Consider the following 25879-nt stretch of genomic DNA (forward strand, 5'->3'; position numbering starts at 1 on the left):
TGCCCGATTTTCTCCTTTCCTTCCGATGACATTATTGGTTTTTAATGTGGGCGGTGGCTAGAAAGTAATAGTGCACAATGAAAACCCGTGACCTTGTGTAACTAGAAGGCAGGCTTGATCCACCTGCTGACTTGCATAAACTTTTGGAGCAATTTTGTAGGCATTTTACCAAAGCACGCCTGAAGAAACTTGAAGGCACCCAAAAAGGCTGGTCTAAGAAACCAAAACTTTCTGTTTGGGCAGAGTGTAAATAATCTATTTTTGAATTGGGATCTTTGATCAGATGCTTTTATGGCCAGATGAGAGACCTTGGGTCTAATAAAGAGGACTTGTCTTTCTTTATTGCTATCACAAGGGAGGCTTATATTCCTTGTGATAGCAATAAAAGGGATAAAAAAAAATTAAAGTGATAGTGTAAAAATAAAACAAATTTAAATAATAAAAAAAATATAAAACACCAATTAAACCCGCCCTGTTCCACCGCGCTCGCAAGTAAAGGCAAACGTACGCACCGGTACATAAACATTAACTGCACCACACGTGAGGTATCGTTGTGAACGTCAGATCAGAGAGCAATAATCCTAGTACCAGACTTCCTGTGTAAATCTAACATGGTAATCTATAAAGGCTTTTAAAGCATCGCCTATGGATAATGTAATGTATGTACTTTGTCGCAGCTCCACGGCGAGTGCAATTTTGTCCCTTGGTATCTATTTACTCAGTGTTACATCATTGTTTACATTTTACCAAACAATTGGGTATTATATTATGTTTTTGTGCGTTAAACTTCATTAAAGTGTATTTTTTTTTTAATTGCGATTGAAAAACTGCTGCGCAAATACAGTGTGACATAAAAAAATTGCAAAGCCCACCATTTTATGCTCTAGGGCCTCTGCTTACAAAAATATATAATGTTTGGGGGTTCTAAGTAATTTTCTAGCAAGAAATTACAGATTTTTACATGGAAGCCAAAAGTGTCAGATTAGGCCTGATCTTTAAGTGGTCAAAGTGTACGTTGGGGGTGAAAAAAGAAAAAAAAAAAAAAAAAAACCACACTCAATACATCTCTGCAATACATCTACATCAGGGGTTAAAATTTCAAGTCCAGACCTACTAGCCGGTCACAAAACTTACTCTCCACCAGTTGCCCCACCCAACCTTGCCCAGGTCCGCCCGCAACCCCACCCCAAATCCCACCCCTAGCCTGCCCCCAACCACACCCCCTTAAAGCTTATGAAATTACATTTTTCTTTAGAATAAAAAGAGTCCAAAATATAAAACTGTACACAGTAATGTATATCCCCCTCCCCTGTACTTCATTATAGTGATAGGACATGTATACAGTATGTATATCCCCCCTCCCCTGTACTCCATTATAGTGATATGACATGTATACAGTATGTATATCCCCCTCCCCTGTACTCCATTATAGTGATATGACATGTATACAGTAATGTATATCCCCCCTCCCCTGTACTCCATTATAGTGATATGACGTGTATACAGTAATGTATATCCCCCTCCCCTGTACTCCATTATAGTGATATGACATGTATACAGTATGTATATCCCCCTCCCCTGTACTCCATTATAGTGATACGACGTGTATACAGTATGTATATCCCCCCTCCCCTGTACTTCATTATAGTGATATGACATGTATACAGTAATGTATACCCCCCTCCCCTGTACTCCATTATAGTGATATGACATGTATACAGTAATGTATATCCCCCCTCCCCTGTACTCCATTATAGTGATATGACATGTATACAGTAATGTATATCCCCCCTCCCCTGTACACCATTATAGTGATATGACATGTATACAGTAATGTATATCCCAGCTCCCCTGTACTCCATTATAGTGATATGACATGTATACAGTAATGTATATCCCCCTCCCCTGTACCCCATTATAGTGATATGACATGTATACAGTAATGTATATCCCAGCTCCCCTGTACTCCACTGTAGTGATATGACATGTATACAGTATGTATATCGCAGCTCCCCTGTACTCCATTATAGTGATATGACATGTATACAGTAATGTATATCCCCCTCCCCTGTACTCCATTATAGTGATATGACATGTATACAGTAATGTATATCCCCCCTCCCCTGTACTCCATTATAGTGATATGACATGTATACAGTAATGTATATCCCCCCTCCCCTGTACTCCATTATAGTGATATGACATGTATACAGTAATGTATATCCCAGCTCCCCTGTACTCCATTATAGTGATATGACATGTATACAGTAATGTATATCCCAGCTCCCCCGTACTCCATTATAGTGATATGACATGTATATAGTAATGTATATCCCCCCTCCCCTGTACCCCATTATAGTGATGACATGTATACAGTAATGTATATCCCCCTCCCCTGTACTCCATTATAGTGATATGACGTGTATACAGTAATGTATATCCCAGCTCCCCTGTACTCCATTATAGTGATAGGACATGTTGTATACAGTACTTACTGTCCCCCCAAGTCCCCCCTGCGGCGGTGGAGAGGGTGTCTCCTCTCTGCGGATGAGAGCGGACCTCTCCTGCACTTGGCCCCTCGGCGGCGGTGCCGCAGAAGCCGGAAACCGTAAGTTGTAAACCGGAACTCGGCTTCACAATGAGGCTTGGAGCGCAGGTGCAGTCACTCCATGCTTCATCTGTGCTCACCGCTCGCCACAGAGGAATTTCTCCTCGCATTTGGCAAGCGGGCGAGCAGCTTTTTCATTATCTGATCTACATCACCCCCTCCTTAACCACTACCCCCTTTAGCTGCAAAGGCAGCAGCTAGGGGTGTATACGATGCTTTGCAGCCGTGGCAGGAATTATACCACTTGTTGCTTTGGGCAGGTGCTGCAGTCCACTGATTGCAACCCATGCAAGTGAATGGGGCTGCTCTGCAAGTGCCCTGCAACCGCATGCAATGTCTATAAAGCAAACACAGAACCAGAGGAGCCAGGCTTCCCATCTGTTCAGGGAACATTGCAATTAGACCAGTTGTATTATGATTATGGGTTCAGTTATACAAGAAGAGATGATAACAAAGAGGTAGCGCAGCTCACTTACCTTCATGGACAGTTATGCCACAATTATCACACTGTATTATTTCATCTGCATCTTCGCTGTTATCTCCCAGACACACACAACATATTAATACATGGTCCATCTTCTGAGAACACCACCGGTCACTCTTCTCCAGAATAAGAGAATCCTGAAAATAGCAAAATAAGATGATTTTGGATGCTGCTCAGAACTCTATAGGAGAGACCTAGATCATCACATGGCCTGAAGACATGAGAAAAAAAAAAGTAAAAATTAACCACTTGACCTCCAGAAAGTTTTCCTCCCTTCATGACCAGGCCATTTTTTTTTTGCTGTTCAGCACTGCTACTTTAGCAATTGCACAGTCATGCAACACTGTACCCAAAAGAAATGTTTATCTTTTTTCACACAAATAGTGCTTTCTTTTGGTGGTATTTGATCACCATTGGGGTTTTTTTGTTATAGAAATGAGAGAAGTTCAAAAATGTTGTGTTATAACTGTACAAAATGATATATTTTTTTACAGTTATAACACATCTCCAATAAAATCACATTTCTATGTAACTTTAGACAAAAATATATTCTGCTACATGTCTTTGGTAAATAACACTCCCAATAAGTGTATATTAATTGGTTTGTGTGAAAGTTATAGCGCCTACAATCTATGGTATATATACTGGAATTTAAGCATCTACAGTGGGGATCAAAAGTTTGGGCACCCCAGCTAAAAATGTGTATTAATGTGCATAAAGAAGCCAAGGAAAGATGGAAAAATCTCCAAAAGGCATCAAATTACAGATTAGACATTCTTATAATATGTCAACAAAAGTTAGATTTTATTTCCATCATTTACACTTTCAAAATAACAAAAAACAAAAAAATGGCGTCTGCAAAAGTTTGGGCATCCTGCAGAGTTAATATCTTGTACTGCCACCTTTGGCAAGTATCACAGCTTGTAAACACTTTTTGTAGCCAGCCAAGAGTCTTTCAATTCTTGTTTGAGGTATCGTTGCCCATTCTTCCTTACAAAAGTCTTCCAGTTCTTTGAGATTTCTGGGCTGTCTGTCACGCACGGCTCTTTTAAGGTCTATCCATAGATTTTCAATTATGTTGAGGTCAGGAGATTGTGAAGGCCATGACAAAACCTTCAGTTTACGCCTCTTGATGTAATCCCCCGTGGTGGCTTCTTTATTCACATTAATACAAATTTTTAGCTGGGGTGCCCAAACTTTCGATCCCCACTGTATAGCCAACATACTGTAATTGTGGTGACCTGTGACTTAAAGTGAGCCTGTGATAGGGTGGCAGGCAATCTGGCGCTAATAGACAATATCTGGAAGGGTCACCAACAGACAATGATGTCAATAGTGACACTAATACAGTGATCAATAACACTGTCGCTGTACAAATGACACTGGCTGGGAAGGGGTTAACATCTAGGGGAAATCAAAGGTGTGCCTATCCATGTGTAATATGTGCTGCTTTTACTTTACTATCGGTTTGTTTTCTCCCTGCTTTTCAGGGAGAAGAAACAGCTGTACAGAAGCATTGCTGTACCAATACATACAGAGTTCTGTGTGTTTGTAAACACAGAACACTGTGTGTGATTGGACAAAGCCAATCAAATGATTTCAGCCAAAATCATTGACTGAAATTTGCTGCCAAACTTGTGCTGTGTCCAAGCACGGCAGTGAGTGGGCACATGCGTACCCCAATCCCAAAAGAAGGCACTCATGTACATGTATGTGATTGTGCCTGTACCTAACGCCCACTCGCAGTATATTTATTGTGAGCGCTTGGCAGGTAGTTAAAAAAAGATGCAGGATGGGAGCCACTAATGGGGCGGGGAGGAGAATAAAGCCCTACATGAGCAAAGCAAAGCACAGGTTCAATCTGAATACCTACATTTTAAAGTGGTATTAAATCCAAAAGCAAACATTTAATATATTGTAGCTTACCAATTCTTAGATGTGATGGCTGCATTATTTTTTAGGCTCGCTTTCATTTTCATCTCAGGATCCTGCCAGTAAGTCTGCTGTTTTTCAACAGAACAAACTGTTCTGCAGATGTAGCAGTTAGAGGGATGAGACAAATAATTTATCTCTGACAGTAGTATTTACAGTGATGAGCTTTTATTTAAAACCTTTATCCAAAAAAGAAGAAATCTGTTGAAGTAACTGCTTAAAAAGTATGAGCTGGAGTTTGGCTTCAATGTGTTCAGTGTGTCTAAATCTGCTAGTGCATCTAATACCACCCAAACCCCCCGAAGACTGACAATTCTGCTGTCCAAAGGTGTTTGTTGCTCCTTCATCCAGAATGAAGGCTCTAATATAGGAGGTGTGGTACTGGCCAGATCAAGTGAAAACAGAGGGGAAAAAAGCATAAAACAAAAGAAAACTACCACCACATCTAATGATTGGGTTTAATACCTTTTAAATGTGAAGTTAAAAATAGAACTATAGGAAAAACAAATGTTTCCATTTTGGATAGAGTAAGGGGGGGTTGTAACCGCAATGGATTTATTTTTTGCCATCTGTGTTCCATTGGGGAAATTTACGCTCACTTCCTGTCCTATAGCCAAAACAGGAAGTGAGCAGAAATCCCTGTAAATTAACTACTTTGAGTCCGACACATGTATATAAATGGCCGGACGGGGGCAGTGCAAGGGCGAGTTGCCGTTCATAAACGGCGCCAACCATTTTGGACTGCGCGTGCTCCCCGAGAGCGTGCGGCAACACGCTGTACGGGATCCTCGGTGTACAGGACCTGTGTGTGAGGTCCTGATCATGTGATCACTGATTGGCCAATCAGTGATCACATGAATAGTAGTAAACAAGATGTCACTTCCTGACATCATTGCTTACTATTAGTGAAATCTGTGAATGATCACAGAAATCACATGGTACAAGGCTATTCACAGCTCACACAATATTTCTCAATGGTTGCAAGAATGCAGCCAGACAGAAGGAGAAATGATTGCTTTTACAGCCTTTATGGGTGTAAAAGAAATCAGTTAAAAAAAAAAAAAAGTCATCACCCCACCACAAGTAGTACAGTGTCACTGTGGTGACACTGTACTGCCAGGGTGACAGTATGTAAAAAAAAAATGTAATGTAAAAACAAATTTAGAAAAATTATAGTTTTTGGTTATAAATTAAATTTGCGTTTTTTTTTTTCTAAAAAGATAACTGAATAAATTTTGGCCAAGATTTATGAAAAAAGATTTGCAAAATTTTATAAGAAAAACACTTTCAAAATGTTTGAACTTTTTCATTTATAGAGCAAAAAAAAAAAAAAAAAAAAAATCCCAGTGGTGAATAAATACCACCAAAATAAAGTTTTATCTGTCTCAAAAAAATGCTAAAAAATTCATATGGGCACAGTGTTGCATGACCGCGCAATTGTCATTCAAAGTGTGACAGCGCTGAAAGCTGAAAATTGGCCTGGACAGGAAGGGGATAAAAGTGTCTGAACATGATGTGGTTTAGGGAATTCCTTGGTGCCCCCCCCCCCCCCCCGCAGGTCACCAGAACTAGTGTCTGCATTGAAAGTTTTCTCCTCTATTACTTTTCTGGTGACAACCCAAAATGTGGGATTTTCTTTTACTTGCACTTTCAATGATAATGGTAAACAGGACATATAGAGAGGGAGAATCTCTCTAACAGGGGCACAAACAATAAAACCTGACAGGGGTTCTAATCCCTCTCCACTGTTATCCAAATCTAAAGACGTTTTGCCTTTATACTTTAATAAACTGATTTTTTTGTAAGTTCTTTAACCACTTCCCGACCGGCCGTTGTATATAAACGGCCGGACGGTGGCACTGCAGGGTCGGGTGGCCGTCTATAAACGGCCTCCCCGCACCCTGCTTGTGCGCGCTCCCTGGGAGTGCGCAGCACCGCAATCCAGTGCCCGCTGTGTCCTCCGGACACAGTGAAACACCGATCGTCGGACGGGACCTCCGTACGAGATCCCGATCATGTGATCACTGATTGGCCAATCAGTGATCACATGCAAAGTAGTAAGCAAGATGTCACTTCTGACATCATTGATTACTATGTGTGAAATCTGTGAATGATCACAGAGGTCACATGGTCACTATTCACAACAGCCTTGTACCATGTGACAAGCTGTGACCAATCACAGCTCACTCATTTCTTCTCAATGAGTGCAAGAATGCACACAGAGAGAAAGAGAAATGATTGCTTTTACATCCTATATGGGTGTAAAAGCAATCAGTGTAAAAAAAAAAAAAAAAAAAAAATCTTCATCACCCCTCACAAGTAGTACAGTGTCACCAGGGTGACACTGTACTGCTAGGGTGACAGTATGTAAAAAAAAAAAATAATAATATAAAAAAATAAAATAAAAATGTAAAAAAAAAGGTTTAAAAATTATACTTTTTGCTTATATTTTTTTTTTACTAAAAAGATAACGGAATAAATTTTGGCTAAGATTTATGATGAAATATTATTTATTTGCAAAATTTTATAAAAAAAAGACTTTTTTTCAAAATTTTTGGACATTTCATTTACATAGCAAAAAAAATACAAATCCCAGTGGTGAATAAATACCACCAAAATAAAGCTTTATCTATCTCAAAAAAATGGTAAAAAATTCATTTGGGTACAGTGTTGCATGACCGCAATTGTCATTCAAAGTGTGATAGCGCTAAAAGCTGAAAATTGGAAAATTGGAAAATCAGGAAGGGGGTAAAAGTGTCCGGTCTGGAAGTGGTTAATTACAGGGTCTGCTGTAAAATTGTGATTTCTAGAATTTGTAATACAAAAAGTTCATCATTGTTTTCTTGATTTTTTGCTTCCTCTGACACCTAGATGGTTCCATAGGAGCTAGCAAATGGGGTGGGGCCGTGTCCCTCCTTATGATCCTTCAGCTGTCTATAATTTATGAGAACAGGATGAATTCAAAGTACCTCTACAATGCAGGCTATTCACAGCATATCTGTAAAATGGCTCAGCAGATATATTAGAAGATGAGCATATAGATGATACAGGACAGAATGGAGTAATCTAATTGGCTATACTGTGTGGTAGAGTTTTATAAATTACAAGGTTAGCCAAAATGGCAGAACAGTTCATATACTTTAACTGTCCCTTTAGGCTGCCTGGAGCTCCTCTTATATAGGCCTGTAAGTGATCTTGACAATTTTCTCTCTCAGTACACATTACTGTTTTACTCTTGGCAGAGTCAGAGTAAAGACAATACCGTTTTTACACATTTCGATCAACCTGTCGTGAGACGTTACAAATTACCTCATTACTTTTGCTCTGAGACAACGTCAAGCTGTCGTTCGTCAGCTCCTCATCATCTCCGCTGTTTCTACTGGGAATCTTGATTTTCTTCTTCTTCTGCTCATCCTCGCTGGAGCTGCTGCTGTCATCTTTATTGCCGGCATGATGGCTGGACTCTCCCTCGCTTCCGTCATCCTCATCGTCGTCTTCCCCGTCGCTGCCGTCACCAGTAGAGGACTTTCCTTTTCTCTTACCCATGGTTGGCCTCCAGTCATTGTCATCCTCGCTGTCATAATCATCCATGGCATTTAACTCTTCCATAGTGATGAAGTCCAGCATTGGTCGGTGTCTGCGTAGGTTCCATTTTTTAGGCTCGTTATTTTGGTCTTCAGCGCTAATGTCTACCTCACTGGTTCTTTCCTTTTTATTCTGAGGCTTCTCGCACTCCTCTTTCTTGGTCTCTTCTTTGGTCGGCTCCTCTTCTTTTAGCTTTTCCTGAGTTTCTGTGCCTTCATCTTCCCCACCAGCATCTTTGACTTCCTCTCCCCCTATTGCAGTCATGTCGTCTTCTTTTAGGCTCTCTTCTGAGTCACTGCCAGAACCTTCTCCGCTGTCTTTTGACCCATCATCACTCCCATTCATACTGCCATCGGAATCTAGAAAGTAAAAACATACAAACGTCCAAGAAGCAGCAGAAAAAAATCCCAAAATGTCTTTCCAAAAACGTTTAACTGTTATATAATATTTTGGCACAAGACACCAGATAGACATAGTAATACAGATTCCAAGATCCAGATAGTTTATGGCAGTGGTCTCCAACTGCGGCCAGGAGGCCAGATGTGGCCCCTTGCTTGCCTTTATCCTTCCCCTGATACAAGCCACTATTCCTGCCAGTGACACCAACAATGGGGCATAATTCCTGCTACTGACAACAGGCACTATCCCTCCCGCCGACACCAACAAACGGGGCACTATCCCTCCCGCCGACACCAACAAACGGGGCACTATCCCTCCCGCCGACACCAACAAATGGGGCACTATCCCTCCCGCCGACACCAACGGGGCACTATCCCTCCCGCCGACACCAACGGGGCACTATCCCTCCCGCCGACACCAACGGGGCACTATCCCTCCCGCCGACACCAACGGGGCACTATCCCTCCCGCCGACACCAACGGGGCACTATCCCTCCCGCCGACACCAACGGGGCACTATCCCTCCCGCCGACACCAACGGGGCACTATTCCACCCGCTGACACTAACGAGGCACTATTCCTCACCAGACACCAACAATGGGGCACTATTCCTCCCACTGATACCAACAATGGGGCACTATTCCTCCCACTGATACCAACAATGGGGCACTATTCCTCCCACTGACACCAATGATGGGACACTATTCCTCCCACTGATACCAACAATGGGGCACTATTCCTCCCACTGATACCAACAATGGGGCACTATTCCTCCCACTGACACCAATGATGGGGCACTATTCCTCCCATTGACACCAACAATGGGGCACTATTCTTCCCACTACACAAACAGGGAACTATCCCTCCCACTGACACCAACAACGGGTACTATTCTGACCTCTGACAACCAGGCACTATTCTTCCCACTGACACCAACGGGGGGGCACTATTCCTCCTATTGACAACAACAATGCATCATTCCTCCGATTGACACCATCAGGGGGGCACTATTTCTCCCACTTACACCAAAGATGGAGAATTTTTTCTTCTACAGACATTAATGACGAGCATTTTTTTCTCCTACTGACAACAGTGAAGAACGATTTTTCCCATGGACACCAACAATGGGGCACCAGTTTTCCCCTCTAATCCCAAAGATCCGGCCCTCATATAGTCTGAAGGCCCTTTGTTTAAAAAGTTTGGAGACCCCTGCTCTATAGGCATGATTGAAGAAACATACCTCCCAAGCTTTACCAGGTTGTTTTTCCTAAGGTGATCAATGAAAGTGTACATTGTCTGGCAAAACAGAGCTTTTATTGGCAATTCTTGGCTCTTAAAACCTGTATGAATCTGCCCTTCTCTAATTAAGAGCCCAAAGGGAGTCCAGAAAAATTTACATTATTCCCACTGACAACCTTAGGAAAGGCTTACACAAGCTCAGGTGATGGTCACAATATTTAATGCACGGACCACTTGCCCTAAATTGCATAAAAACACAAAACAATTTTGACATCGGATAGAAGGTGGAAGTGGTAAAACCCCTGTAAGGTTTATATTGTTGCCCAACTGAGGAGATTAACCCCAATGTTCCCGGTGATCACTGTACCTGGTAGAATGGGAAATCCAAAGTTTTTCAATTCAAATAGTTGTCACTGGGACAGGAGGTGAGGGGAAATCCCCCCAATAATAGCACAGTTGCAGGTCTCTAAGGGGGAATTTTTCTTGACTTGAGAGATTTCCTTTCCCTGTTGGGTCTCTGGGACAGAAAATTTCCTAAAAACGGGAAATAAAATACCAAAGGCCTGACCCTGACGTATTTTTTTATCACCATTGAAGGCAAAAAAAAAAAAAATGAAAAGAAAAAAAAGAAAGGTCAGTAGCTGCCTACCAATCACGCATGATAGCTGCTTCCAAGACTAGTGACTAGGGTTGCCACCAGATTCCTTTAAAACAACTGAACACATTAATTACACAGGTTCTGACAATAATTTATTGCAGATAATGTGTTCTTTTTTACACCCCGGTCACATCAAAGCCGATTTTGAAACTGTGCGACTTACAACGAAGTCACACGATTTCAAAATCAGGTGACCTGCCGATTTCCAAGACATCTGACACAGATGTCTATGCAAATCGCAACAAAAGTAGTGCATGTACTACTGTAGAAATCGGTGCGGCTCCGACCAAGCCGGAACCGCGCCAATATGACCGCTCTAATAGCAGATAATAGGGTGCGACTTGGCATACGATTTGCAAGTCGCCTGGCATGCAAATAGCACCCGATGTGACCTGGAACTTAAAGGAATGAAGTGGCAACACTAGTAACCAGCAATACCCTGCTTTGAACCAATGACTGGACATGGCCTTTGGAATTGAGAAAAACGAATTAAATACACCCAAAGTAATTTTAAAACACCTAATCCAAACAATTTGAATGAAGGCCAACTAAACAAACCTGATGTTATGGGGGAGATTTACTAAAACTGGCGCACTCAGAATCTGGTGCAGCTGTGCATGGTGCCCAATTGGCTTCTTACTTCAGCTTGTTCAATGAAGATTTGACGGTAAAATCTGGAAGCTGACTGGCTACCATGCACAGCTGCACCAGATTCCGCGTGCACCAGTTTTAGTACATCTCCCCCCCATCTAAAATTAAAGGAAACGTTCACCCTTAGCGGCACGTTAGACGTTCAAGGCTTCTAACCAACTCCGCCAGGACCAGAGCATCCACTTCCCCTACAATCTTCTTTTAAAACATTAAAAACAGTAGTAATGACATTTAAAAAGGTCAAATCCAACCAATATTTTACTTTAGTTTGCATGGTTACTGGCAGTTTAAATCACACGCTGACTTCTTTTATCTTTATAGCTCTCCAGTGGCAAGATATCCGCCCAAGAATTCGGGTTCCTCAAATGCTGCAGACATTAAGCCACGTGTTGGTATCATGACTTCATGATGCAGAAAATGTGCCGCTACAAACTGGGGCTAAAACCAGCGGTGCAGTTACAGCATCAGGACAGTGGGACCAGACAACAAAGATGAAGGGGCATTTAACAGCCAACTCTATGTTCCTCCTCCCACAACCCAGTGCTCCCCCGATTCCTACTTTTTGCTTTTGTCTTTTCTTTTTTTTTTTTTTTTATTATATTATTTACCTTTTACAGATGTCTGCAAGCCGGTCATGTGACATACAGGGTTTGCTCCCTTTACAGATTTAATGATGCAGAGATCACGGCAGTGTCTGTTACCTGCAACTTTATGTGCAGGATGTTGCCATAAGGCCCCCTCGGGGAACAGGTCCAAGACGCTGTACACCTGCAGCATGTCCTCAGTCTTCCAGGTTGAATGATGTGGATGTTACTCAACCAAGACGACTCAGAACACCTAGAGGAGAAAATCAGCGACTGCAGCCAACAGTGGCAAAGATAGTATTACAGTCAGAGCTGATTTTATTTATTTATTTTACCCCTGCTGGGGGTCACAGATGACCTGTTTTTTTTTTAAAAAAAGGTGCATGTTGTCATCCATACCCATGTCACTACTTGGTGAGTCCACTAGAACATGGAGTTTGCCAATGAATGGATGTTTGTTCCAAATCAATGATCATCAATGTAGCAAAGCAGAGATTAGAATGACAGGATCTTGCACCTTCAAAACATATCAACAATGATTTTTTATTTATCTATTCAGAGAGATTCCAATTACTTCTTATTTGTGCCGAGAAATTTTTGATTTGTGTGTGCGTTGCCCTTCCTTGCACACCTTACTGCAAAGACTAGTTATAAATTGTGGGGGTTGCCATCTTCTTGTATAGCTTTTTCATTGACTTGGTGTGGAGACATACTGGATACCTTCAGTTGTCATTGAGCTCTTGCTGGCATCCAACGTGTCCCTGTACCTTTAGGGAGGAGCGGGCTCCCTCAAGGCAAACCTGTCCTTAATTTATCCACTGCAATATGTGCTCCAACTTGGAGACTCTCAAAACTATAGTTAGGTCCACAGTACATAGAGGAGCCTTGATGTGGGTACTGCGGCTTCCACATATTGTGGAAATGTGGTAGGCTAACTGGATCCTTTCTAAATTGGCCCTAGTATGTATGAATGTGAGTTAGGGACCTTAGATTGTACGCCCTTCGAGGGTTAGGGACTGATGTGAATGTACAATATATATGTAAAACGCTGTGTAAATTGACGGCACTATATAAGTACCTGAAATAAAGGTGTGCAATAAAACGCTCTGTTTTTAAAGTGAATTGTTAGACAGGGCCAATTTGGTTTGTTTGCAGGCTAGCTGGTAAGCGTACTGCGGAATTTTTGCTTGTGATGTGCATTGTCCTTCCATGTGCATCTTACTGCAAAGGCTAGTTGTAAATTGGGGTGGCTGCCATCTTTTTGAAAACCTTGTTTGGTGATTTGGTGTGGAGACATATTGGTTGCCTTCAGCTGCCTTTGTGCTTTTTCTGGTTGTCCAATGTGTGTCTGTGCCTTTAAGGAGAGGTGAGCTCCCTCCAGGTAAACGTGCTCTCAGTGTATCCAATATTATATATGCTCCAACTTAGAGACTCTCAAACATATAGAGTTAGGACTGCAGTACAGAGTAGCCTTGACGTAGGCACTACAGCTTCCACATACGGTATATTTGCAAGTATGCCGTATGTGTGCAACTAAACCCTCTGTTCTTAATGTGAATTGTTAAAGAATTTGATTTGTTTGCAGACTAGCTGTTAAGTGTGCTGGGAAAGTTTTGCTGATTTGTGATGTGCGTTGGCCTTCCATGTGCACCTTACTGCAAAAGCTAGTTAGGAAACGGGGGGGTTGCCATCATTTTGTATCGCTAAATCTTATTTGTAGTCGATATAATCAGCCTGAACACATGCTTAAAATGTTGACTAAAGAGACCAGCATGCAAGTTCAACTCTGGTTCAGAGTACTTTAGGAGCACCAAAACTGGGGCATCCTATTAACCTCCCTGGCGGTATGATTATGTCAGGAATTTTGTACCAAAAGCGGTACCATTTTTTTTGCATGGAAATTTGGTGTTATGTATTGTAGGCCTGCAATTCTTAGTAATTACTTAATAAATACTCATAAAAAATAATAATATAATAATAAATTAAATTCAATAATATAATCAAACCAAAAACACTGAAATTTGAAATAGAGTGCCAAGTTCGCACATCACTGAGCAAAGTCGCAAAATCGTTTTCAGTGTCTGATGAGGAATTTCCCCACAAATCATTATCACTCAATTCTGCAAGTGGTTCTGATTTACTATCGCTGTTCTCTAGCCGGTCTAAAACCGATTTTGACCTAAAGGGACGCTTTTTGGACGCCGTGGACTTTTCTACGTTTCCAGGCAGAAAAAACAGTCAAAATGCAGGCAGGGCGCCGGACAAAGCAGTCGGGACAAAATGTATGTGAAATGCTTTGATACAGGAATGTTTTGCTATGAAATAATAGTTTTAAAAAAGATTTCATTTTTTAAAAATTTTCAAATTGTTCCGGCGCCCGTACGTCCCAACGTCACAGGGGCCGCAACATGGAAGCCAGATGCCGGCATCGGCCGGAGGAGATGGCCGGGGACGCTGCAGGGGACGCATCGCGGGAGCGAAGGACAAGGTAAGCGATGTAGGGAATCCCTGAGCAATGCCGCATGGTAAGCCCGAGTGTAGCTCGGGGTTACCTCTTTTGGTACTGAAACTTTACCCCGAGCTACACTCGGGAATACCGCCAGGGGGGTTAAGCAAATTCCAACAGGAGCTTTTAAAGCCCAACTCATCCTGATTTACATATTTGTTCTGATTTATCGCAAAAGTACTGAAGACAATGGATTAGCCAATGAAATGACACGAGCATCTGATCCCGACACAGATAGAGGGGAATGCTTCAACCAAAGATATCAATATCCTCCAGCCAGGTAAAATCATTGATCCGCCAGCAAGATTAAATCATCGATCCTTAATGTAGGGGTGTAGTTTGGAATGCCCTGGGACACTCTAAATTTTGTGATTTTGATGATGTTTCAGCCTTTCATTATGGATCGATGATTTCATATGGCTGGCGGATCGATGATTTCAGCTGGCTGGCGGACATTGATATCTTTGGTTGAAGGGTTCCCCTCTATCTATGTCTGAATCAGATGCTCGTGTCATTTCATTGGCCTTATATGAAGTCACTAATATCACCAACTGGTAAATGCTAATACTGTTTGTGTCATTTTTATTATTATAACTTGTTATGCATTTATGGCTTATATCTTTGGCCTACTTTTTTATATCTCAGAAATATATGCTTCGTCTCCCTGAAGAAGCGGGCTGTGTCCCATGAAACGCGTCAGTAAAATTTATAAAGTATTAATCTGGGAAAGACTGTTATTTTGTTGTACTTGCCATTAACAGCAACTAACCCAGCAATCTGTGAAAGGTTATGTCTATTTGTTGTATGTGCTAGTAGGTCATTTTTATGCAGTAATTTTTGACAAATTTGACTCAAGCATGTTATGCTTTTTAAACAAACGTGTATATGCGATGTTTGACCATTTTGGTGGCTCATTTTTAACAATAAAGTGATAATTGTTACACAAATTTTGATTTTCTATTGTTTGGTATGGCATCTTCAAAACCCCATTAGTTTTTTCTAGTTAGGGCCCCTATCTGCAGTGTCTTATTAATAAGGGGTGTGGTACCAGTAAATCCTTCCAGCAAGGACTAGGAGACCATTTAGGTTTCCATCTCTCACTCCATTCTCTTTAATGCTATACATCCATATATTATCAAATCAAATGGATTTGATATTTTGGGACGCTATTCCAATCCACCAAGAGAAATGGCATGAGCTGACTGGACAATATCGACTGTTGTCATGTGCACCTAATTAACTTAATGGAACTAAAAATTGGAATCCATTTGTTATCTGAATCCTCAAACAAATTCAAAAACTGAATTAATTTCTCCATGGGCCCACACTACTATCACAATTTAGTGATGTCATCCAAATTAAACAAATGCATTTGTTCATTTCATTAAAACTTTTTTTCGGATTCGTTGACATTCGTTACTATGTCCATTCGGAAATTCGTTTACATCCGAATCTCCCAAAAATACATTTTCGGCCAAAAAACAGATCGTAAAGAAACACACGTCTATTTAGAACTCAACCATGCAAGATCTGCGCAGAATTTGCATAAAAACGTGCCTCAGGTGCCTATCTACAAGCATACCCAAAACCCTAACTCTGCAAGGCAAGAGTGCAAATTAATTTTCTAATGTGCTGCCCATGAAGTACCTGGAATTTTGCCACTGGAGGCCAAAGTTGATGTAAGAAGTCAAAAGTGGTTGTACCCATCAGTTTGCCAATCTTGAAAAATAAAGCCTTTAACTCTGCCAATAGCGGGGTTACTGTAACTTTTGTTAAAGACAACAGCAGTGAAAAAAAAAAATCACACCGCATGCTAGACAAATAAGCACAGAAGCAAACATATACAGCACAAATTTTGAAAAGACCAAGCCACTTTGGCACCAATGATAGCCCTGGTATACAGTGCCAGCATCACCACAGTAAAGGCATCTGATTCATTATTTTTACTGGTCAACATACACAAATTGATTTAAATCTGTTATCACAAGTAGTCAAGATAATGTGCAGCATTATAGATGTGTATGGCTACTTCAAAATTTATTTAAAAAAAAAATACCTGAAGCATCTCCAACTTTAAAATCACTGTCATCTGAGCTATCATAATCCAATGCTTCAAGAAGGGAAGTTGCCAAAGGCTTCACTTGACGTCTTTTCGAACTCCGGTCCACTGCAACGAAAGTATTTTTTGTTTTTTTCGGGTTTTTTTTATAATTAAAAGGTGGTATCCAAAGTAATCTCATAACACAATTATAGAGATCCAGTCAAGACCATAAACAAATGCAAGCGTGACTCCCACTGCAATAGGAGATCGTATATTCGCCTTTCCAATGACCTGCATCTCCAACCTTCCCTTCATTCCAGTGCTGCAGCCTCTGTAGGACTGTCAGGAGTGTTGCATGCTCAAAAGTCTTAAAGCGGCCAGAAAAGGGAGATGGCAGGAGACATGGGCTGCTGGAGATTTCATTACCTCTTCTACTGCAAGGAAGCATTGTTTGCATTTGATTATGGACCTGGCAGGGTCTCTTTAAAGTTGAGCTTTGGTCATTTGTTTTGAGTTAGTAAGGTTTAGATCCTTTCCCAGATATTTATTAATCATTAGGAAGCTTCCTCCTCAATTTGAGTCAATCAGGACTTCTCCAAAGATTATACAGAGAGTGTACTATGGAGAGAGAAAGCTGGAAGTTCCGCTGACAAAAACAATGATCTACAGTGCATTCATAAAGTATTCAGGCCCCTTCACTTTGTTTGATTTTGTTATGTTGCAGCCTGATACTACAGTTGTTTAAATTCATGTTTTCTCATTAATCTACACTCAGTATCCCATAATGACATAAGAAAAACAGATTTTTAGAAATCTCTGAATTTATTAAAAAGAAAAAACTGAAAATATCATGCACTGAAGTGTTCAGACCCTTTACTCAGTACCTTGTTAAAGCACTTTTAGCAGCAAAAACAGCCTTGAGTCTTTTTATGCATGACACAAGCTTTGCACACCTGGATTTGGGGGGGTTCTGCCATTCTTCTTTGCAAATACTCTCAAACTTAGTCAGATTGGATGGGGACAGTTGGTGGACAGCCATTTTCAGGTCTCTCCAGAGATATTCAATAGGGTTCAAGTCAGGGCTTTGGCTAGGCCACTCTTGGACATTCATAGAATTGTCACTAAGCCACTCCTGTGTTGTCTTGGCTGTGTGCTTAGGATCACTGTTATGTTGGAAGATGAACCTTTAGCCCAGTCAGAGGTCCTGAGCGCTTTGGAGAAGGTTTTCATTGAGGATCTCTCTTTCCTTTGCTCCATTCATCTTTCCTTCAACCCTGACCAGTCTCCCAGTCCCTGCTGCTGAAAAACACCCCCACAGCATGATACTACCAACACCATGCTTCAGTGTTTGCATGGTTTTGGGCAGGTGATGAACGCTGACTGGTTTCCTCCAGAACTAATACTTAGAACTGAGGCCAAACTGTTGAATCTTGGTTTCATCAGACCAGAGAATCTTGTTCCTCATACTCAGAGACCTTCTGGTGCTTTTTTTTGGAAACTCCAAGAGGGCTTTCATATGTTTTGCACTCAGGAGAGGCTTTCATCTAGCCACTCTGCCATACAGCCCAGATCAGTAGAGGGCTGCAGTGATGGTTTTCCTTCTGGAACTTTGTACCGTCCCATACCATCTCCATACAGGACCTCTGAAGCTCAGTCATAGTGACCATTGGGTTCTTGGTCACCACTCTAAGGCCCTTCTCCCTAATTGCTCAGTTTGGCCAGGTGACCAGCTCTTGGAAGAGTCCTGGTTTGCTAAAACTTCTTCTATTTGAGAACTATGGAGGCCACTGTGAACCTGGGAATCTTTAGTGCAGCAGAATTTTTATTGTAGCATTCCCCAGATCTGTGCCTTGCAATAATCCTGTCTATGAGCTCTGCAGGCAGTTTCTGGCTTTTGCTCTGAAACAGTATGCATTGTCAGCTGTGAGGCCTTTTATAGAGAGGTGTGTACCTTTCCAAATCATGTACGATCATTTTAATTTACCACAGGTGGACTCCAATCAAGGTGTATAAACATCTCAGCAACGTTCAAGAAAAATGGGAGGCATTTGAGCTAAATTTCAAATGTTGCAGCAAAGGGTCTGGATACTTAGGCCAATGGGATTTTTCAGTTTTTCCTTTTTCATACATTTGCAAACATTTCTAAAATTCTATTTTAACTTTGTCATTATGGCGTACTGAGTGTAGATTATTGAGAAAAAAAATGAATTTAAACAACTCTATTATCAGTCTGCAACATAACATTGGAAAAGTGAAGGTGGTCTGAAAACAATATGAATGCACTGTCCACAGCTGTCAACTGGGCCGGACGTGCAAAATTTCCTCTATGGAAATTCAGAAGTTCTAACCCTTTCTTGTACTTAAAGATTGGTCCAGGTTCAGATCTCTCACTTCTGGCTAGACTGTCTCTGTAAACAGATGCAATTAGCCCTTTGCCAATGAGTTCTATGGTCCAATTTTGAACTCTGTTCTGGTTGGCTGGATTATGTGAGTCCTGATAGCACTATTGAGGCCACTTACACCTGTTTCCAGATAACCAACTTGAAGAAAAAAAACCAACAGCTTGGCAGAGGAACAATATTAAACAAAGCTTACTGGTCTATACACAAGGACACCACCATTGCCGAACTGTAGCCACAGAATTTTTTTGTATGCTGACACTTAATTGTGAGGGCTATCAAAATGGTGTTTTAGAGGATGAGAAGTACCATAAATAACAGATCATAGCTTTGACACAGATGAAGTTAGTTTTATCTGGACATGCAGAACTGCAAAGTCAGTCACAGAAATCACTATGGTGCAATTATGCTTTGAAAATGTTGTTAATGCAAAATACAATTGGTATTGCATTTGCAACATGCAGGTAATAAAAATAACTAGAGCAAAACACCAATATAGGCCTTCGATATGACAAAGAGAAATTAAGAGCATGACAGTATGTTGTATTTATCAAAACATCCATCTTAATAAATCTTGATATCACCTTGTAGACCAATCAAATTCAAACAAGCACCAACCATTGACAGAAGAATACTTGTAAAGTGTATGGCCAGTCAAACGTTTAGTTTTGGATAGAATGGGAGAAGGCTCAGGACCCCATCTGTCACTTTTAACGGTTCTCACCTGTCACTGTGAACATGTTATCACCAGAACAAGTAACAGAGGGAAAATCTCCAACAGAACAAGACACAACAAAAAAAAAAAACAAAAACACTTTTTTCAGACTTGAGGAAGGCTAGAACCGTATTGCCGTCTGTGCTCTTGGAGGTTTTGGCTCACTTTCAGTTCTGATGACAATGTTGTCATCAGGACAGTATATCTCCCCAGCAAGGCTTCAGACAGCAATAAAATTCAGATACAGGATCTCACCCTTCCCCACTCAATCCAAAACTAAAAAAAGACCTTTGACTGGAGTTGACAAATATTTAAATATTTTTAAAAAACAACATTGGAAATACATGGAAATACAGGTTTTTAATAAAAGGTGCTTAGGTGAATGCAGTTCATTTTCTAATTTGTACTAATATCTGGAGAAAAGTGATCCCTGCAAAGAAGTTAGACACTCACTTCTCCTATGGCAGATTGCTTCCTCAACCAGGGTTCCTTCAAAAGGTTGTTCAGGGTTCTTTGAGCAATGGGGTTGACGGACAGTGTCTGCATGGTGTTTGCAACAATGCCACTTGGCAGAGTCATCTGCATAGGGACCAGTGGAGCTTCTGTCCTTTCTCATGTAAGTAATCAGCAACACCAATGTCTGTAGAGGGGCTTCCTCCAACTGGCCACCAATCCCACAGGGCATTCTATTCCCTGGCCACCAATCCCACAGGGCATTCTATTCCCAGGCCGCCAATCCCACAGGGCATTCTATTCCCAGGCCGCCAATCCCACAGGGCATTCTATTCCCAGGCCGCCAATCCCACAGGGCATTCTATTCCCAGGCCGCCAATCCCACAGGGCATTCTATTCCCAGGCCGCCAATCCCACAGGGCATTCTATTCCCAGGCCGCCAATCCCACAGGGCATTCTATTCCCAGGCCGCCAATCCCACAGGGCATTCTATTCCCAGGCCGCCAATCCCACAGGGCATTCTATTCCCAGGCCGCCAATCCCACAGGGCATTCTATTCCCAAGTCCGCCAATCCCACAGGGCATTCTATTCCCAAGTCCGCCAATCCCACAGGGCATTCTATTCCCAAGTCCGCCAATCCCACAGGGCATTCTATTCCCAAGTCCGCCAATCCCACAGGGCATTCTATTCCCAAGTCCGCCAATCCCACAGGGCATTCTATTCCCAAGTCCGCCAATCCCACAGGGCATTCTATTCCCAAGTCCGCCAATCCCACAGGGCATTCTATTCCCAAGTCCGCCAATCCCACAGGGCATTCTATTCCCAGGCCGCCAATCCCACAGGGCATTCTATTCCCAGGCCGCCAATCCCACAGGGCATTCTATTCCCAGGCCACCAATCCCACAGGGCATTCTATTCCCAGGCCACCAATCCCACAGGGCATTCTATTCCCAGGCCACCAATCCCACAGGGCATTCTATTCCCAGGCCACCAATCCCACAGGGCATTCTACTCTCAGGCCACCAATCCCACAGGGCATTCTATTCCCAGGCCACCAATCCCACAGGGCATTCTATTCCCAGGCCACCAATCCCACAGGGCATTCTATTCCCTGGCCACCAATCCCACAGGGCATTCTATTCCCAGGCCACCAATCCCACAGGGCATTCTATTCCCAGTCCACCAATCCCACAGGGCATTCTATTCCCAGGCCACCAATCCCACAGGGCATTCTATTCCCTGGCCACCAATCCCACAGGGCATTCTATTCCCTGGCCACCAATCCCACAGGGCATTCTTTTCCCTGGCCACCAATCCCACAGGGCATTCTTTTCCCTGGCCACCAATCCCACAGGGCATTCTTTTCCCTTGCCACCAATCCCACAGGGCATTCTTTTCCCTGGCCACCAATCCCACAGGGCATTTTTTTCCCTGGCCACCAATCCCACAAGGCATTCTTTTCACTGTTCACCAATCCCACAGGGCATTCTTTTCACTGAGCACCAATCCCACAGGGCATTCTTTTCACTGAGCACCAATCCCACAGGGCATTCTTTTCACTGAGCACCAATCCCACAGGGCATTCTTTTCACTGAGCACCAATCCCACAAGACATTTTTTTCACTGGACACAAATACATCTAGGCAATTTTAGCAAGGGGTCTCTGAGACCTGAAAATTATTTCAAGGGTTCCTTCATGGTAACACGGTTGAAAATGAATGATGTAGGGTTAGACTGCTAACTGATTGAGACTTTCAGGAGTGTCACTTTATTAGTCCTCCACTGCACACAGTAGTTTGATATGGTGACCTCCTACATCAATAAAGGACACAGGTCAATGGGAGGAACCACAGAATGCAGAGGGGAATTGTCATTTTCTAACAGCTCTTTAATGCGGAATTTCTCTTCACTTCTGCAGTGATCAGCAGTGGGAACAGCGGAAGAAGCGGGCATCAAACTTCTTCTTTGCAGGGAGCTCTTTACTCCAAGTATATGTTTTTACGGCAGTGTTGCTTTAAAGTAGAACTATGGACAAAGCTTTTTTTTTTTCATTCTGGATAGAGTAAGGAAGGGTTGCAACCCGTCAATTTATTTTTTGCAATCTGTGTCCCATTCCAGAGATTTCCCTTCACTTCCTATCCCATAGCCAATAAAGGAAGTGAGAGATAATCCCCACAAATTAAGAGAATGTTTTGGGGCCCCAGGTCATGAGCACCAATATCCCCAATGGAAAATTTCACCTCTTTTTTCTGGGGACAACCCAAATTTGGGGTTTTCTTTAATTTCACTTTCGATCACAATGGTAAACAGGACAAATAGAGAGGAAGAATCTGCCTAATGGGGGGCACAGATAGCAATAAAAAAAAAAAACCTTATCCCCCTCCACTTTATCCAAAACTAAAAAAAAAAAAAAAATCGTTTTGCCTTTAGTTATACTTTAAGAGGGAGCACTATTCCGCCATGCCCTGAATCACAAAGTAAGCAGAACTTTCTGGCGTGGGGTCTTTGAATTCTATAGTATAAGAGGCCACAAGGGCAAGATAAAAGGTTAATGAACAATGTTAATGAAATGCACATGCTACACTACTGAGATCCATTCACCCTGCAGTGAACACAGCTCAACTCAAAAGCACAATTTGTATGTAAACAGAGACCATACACACCTGAAACACTTGGTAACCTGCAGGGATATTCAGCCTCTCCATATACTAACATGAATGACACCACTGACTATTGGGAACATGTATAGGCTGCATTCTGAATAGTAGCATGACCAGCAAACTGGCAGACTACATATATATGTAGGAAGCATGAGACAGCACTAGTGAGAGTCTGGCCAGTTTTTATTGTACATGAAAACCATCCAATGTGTTGTGCGGACAATGCCGCTGCTCCCAACGTGACATCTGTGTGGATGCATGTTCCTAAACTCACATTGTTTGCATCTGGAGACACAAACCCACATGGATGTCAAACTGGGAGCAGCGGCTGTGTAGATATGAATGAGACGGCCTCCATGGGAATGCATGGATCACCTGTCCTTCACATGGGTGTAGGTTTAAAACGGAGCTCCAGTCAAATCTGAAAAAAAATAAAAGTTGTTGGCTACAAAAACTGTAGCTGCAGACTTTTAAATAACAGCCACTCACCTGTCCTACGATCCGGTGGTGTGTTCACACCAGCCGGGTTCACCCGCTGTCCTCTCTCCCAGGTGCTGACATCTTAAATTGATACTAAACTCTTCTGTTTTCCATTCTTCTTAAAAATAACAAACTTGTTATATTTACCTGCTCTGTGTAATGGTTTTGCACAGAGCAGCCCGGATCCTCCTCTTCTCGAGTCTCCCGCAGGCACTCCTGGCCCCTACCTTCTGTTGGGTGCCCCCATAGCAAACAGCTTGCTATGGGGGCACCCAAGCAGGCGCGCTACTGAGCCGCAGCTATGCCTGTCCATTCACACACACAGAGCCATGGCTCGGCCCGCCCTTCCCTCTCCTGATTGGCTCACTGGTTGTGATTGACAGCAGCTCCTGGTGCTACCTCTGCCAATCAGGGGTGAGAGTCCACAGAGTCTCTTGTGGACATCGCTGAATCAAGAGGAACTCAGGTGGGTGTTAGAGGGGGCTGCTGCACAGGAGGTTTTTTTGCCTTCATGCATAGAATGCATGAAGGTACAAAACCTTGAGACTTTAAAACCACTTTAAGTGTGGGCACCTGGCTGTGATAGCTTGCGGCTTTCCCTAGGGATCGCCTAGGCCAGGGGTAGGCAACCTGCAGCTCTCTAGCTGTTAAGGAACTACATTTCCCATGAGGCTTTGCAACATTACAAAACTGACAGTTACAGCTATGACTTGCAGAGGCATGATGGAACTTGTAGTCCTGCAACAGCTGGAGAGCCGCAGGTTGACTACCCCTGGCCTAGGCGGTCAGAACGAAAGTGGGAGCGGGTACCTGTCAAAATCGGGTACCCATTCCCCAAGGGTGCCAATTACTCAGCTGGCATTTCCCCTTTTGGGTGGAGATCCACTTTAGGTACTCATGTGTGAACGAGGCCTTAAAACATATAAAAAATATAGAATACACATGAAATATGAAATAACCTCAACTTTACATCCCCACTGCCAGTCCCCAATCACAAATTGAAAATCACTGAAATCAAGACAATTACCTCTCCAAAAAAGTTGGGTCGCAATGTAAAATCTACATAAAAACATAATGCAGTGATTTGCAAATCTCAAACCCAAATTTTATTCACAATAGGGAATAAAAAACATTACATTTTTAAACTGTGAAAATGGACCATTTTAAGAAAAAAAAAAATAAGGTGACTTTGAAATTGATGGCAGCCACATCTCAATAAAGGTGGGACAGGCATACCATGGTGTAGCGTTCTCTCTTCTTTGAACACTCGGTAAGGCTCAGTTCACACTTGCCCGCAGTCTGATTGTGTGTTCAGAAATCATACCTGTTCCTGCACCCGTACCAACCCACAGCCAAATCGCGCTGCTCTTGTGATACGTGGGGCTGCGATTCATACTGCTGTGCCCTAGCCGCATGACATGCAATAATGTGAACTTAGGCTAAATGTCTGGGAGGAGGGGACCAGTTGCTGGAGTTTTTGGGAGATGAATGTTGTCCCGTTCTTGCCTGATATAAGATTCTAACTGCTCAACACTCCTGGGTCTTCTTTGTCATATTTTTCTTTAAGATGCGCCAAATATTTCCATTTGGTGAAAGGTCTGGACTTCAAACAGGCCAGTTGAACACCAGGACTATTCTATTATGAAGCCATGCTGAAGTCCTAGATGCAGTACACGGTTTAGCATTGTCCTGCTGAAATATGCAAGGCCTTCCCTGAAAAAGACATGGATGGGAGCATATGTTGCTCTCAAACCTGAATATATTTTTCAGCATTGATGGTGCCTTTCCAGATGTGCAAGTTGCCCATTCCGAAACGCACTAATCCTCCTCCATACCATTAGAGATGCCAGCTTTTGAATGGAGTACTGATAACAAGCCAGAAGGTCCCTTTCCTCTTTAGTATGGAGCACACAGTGCCGATGGTTGCCAAAAAGAATTTCAAATTTCAATCCATCTGCCCACAGAACAGTTTTCCACTTTGAAACAGACCATTTTAAATGAGATTCGGCTTCTTCTTGACATGATATAGTATTACCTTGTGTTTTTGAATGGCGAACTGTGTTCACAGACAGTGATTTCTGGAAGTATTCCTGTGCCCATCACATCATGTTGGTTTTCAGTTCAGTGCTGTTTGAGGGCCCGAAGAGAACAAGCACCAATATTGTGTTTCGGCCTTGTCCCTTGCTCACAGAGATGACTCCAGATTCTCAGAATATTTTGATGATGGTATGTACTGTAGGTGATGATATATTTACCGTCTTTGCAATTTTACGTTGAGGAACATTATTCTGATACTGTTTCACAATTTTAAGCGGAGTTCCAGCTGTTTTTGTGTTTATTAAGTCAGCCGCAACAAAAACTGTAGCTGCTGACTTTTAATAAACACACACTTACCTGTCCCGTGGTCCAGTGATATGCTCACCTGTACCGCACCTTCTATCCTTCTGTCCTCCATGGCGCTGGCATCTCTACTGTGGGCACCAGG

At 42.3% G+C, this 25879-nt stretch overlaps 1 protein-coding gene across 7 annotated transcripts in view; it reads right to left on the bottom strand.

Annotated features, from left to right (window-relative positions):
• The window catches only part of PHF14 (PHD finger protein 14), a 370565-nt gene that overhangs the window by 333812 nt on the left and 10874 nt on the right, over nucleotides 1-25879 (bottom strand). For 6 of the 7 annotated variants that reach the window (XM_089654588.1, XM_089654587.1, XM_089654589.1 and 3 more), the window contains exons 2-4: nucleotides 16702-16812; nucleotides 8334-8968; nucleotides 3085-3229 (exon numbers count right to left, since the gene is read on the bottom strand). In XM_089654588.1, coding sequence (XP_089510714.1) covers nucleotides 3085-3229; nucleotides 8334-8968; nucleotides 16702-16812 — 891 coding nt within the window. The remainder of the gene's footprint in view (nucleotides 1-3084; nucleotides 3230-8333; nucleotides 8969-16701; nucleotides 16813-25879) is intronic. The other variant, XM_089654591.1, reaches the window with a different exon arrangement.

The sequence above is a fragment of the Staurois parvus genome, unplaced genomic scaffold (assembly GCF_062004578.1).
Source record: "Staurois parvus isolate SC_StPar_1 unplaced genomic scaffold, SC_StPar_1.0 ptg000779l, whole genome shotgun sequence".
NCBI lineage: Eukaryota > Metazoa > Chordata > Amphibia > Anura > Ranidae > Staurois > Staurois parvus.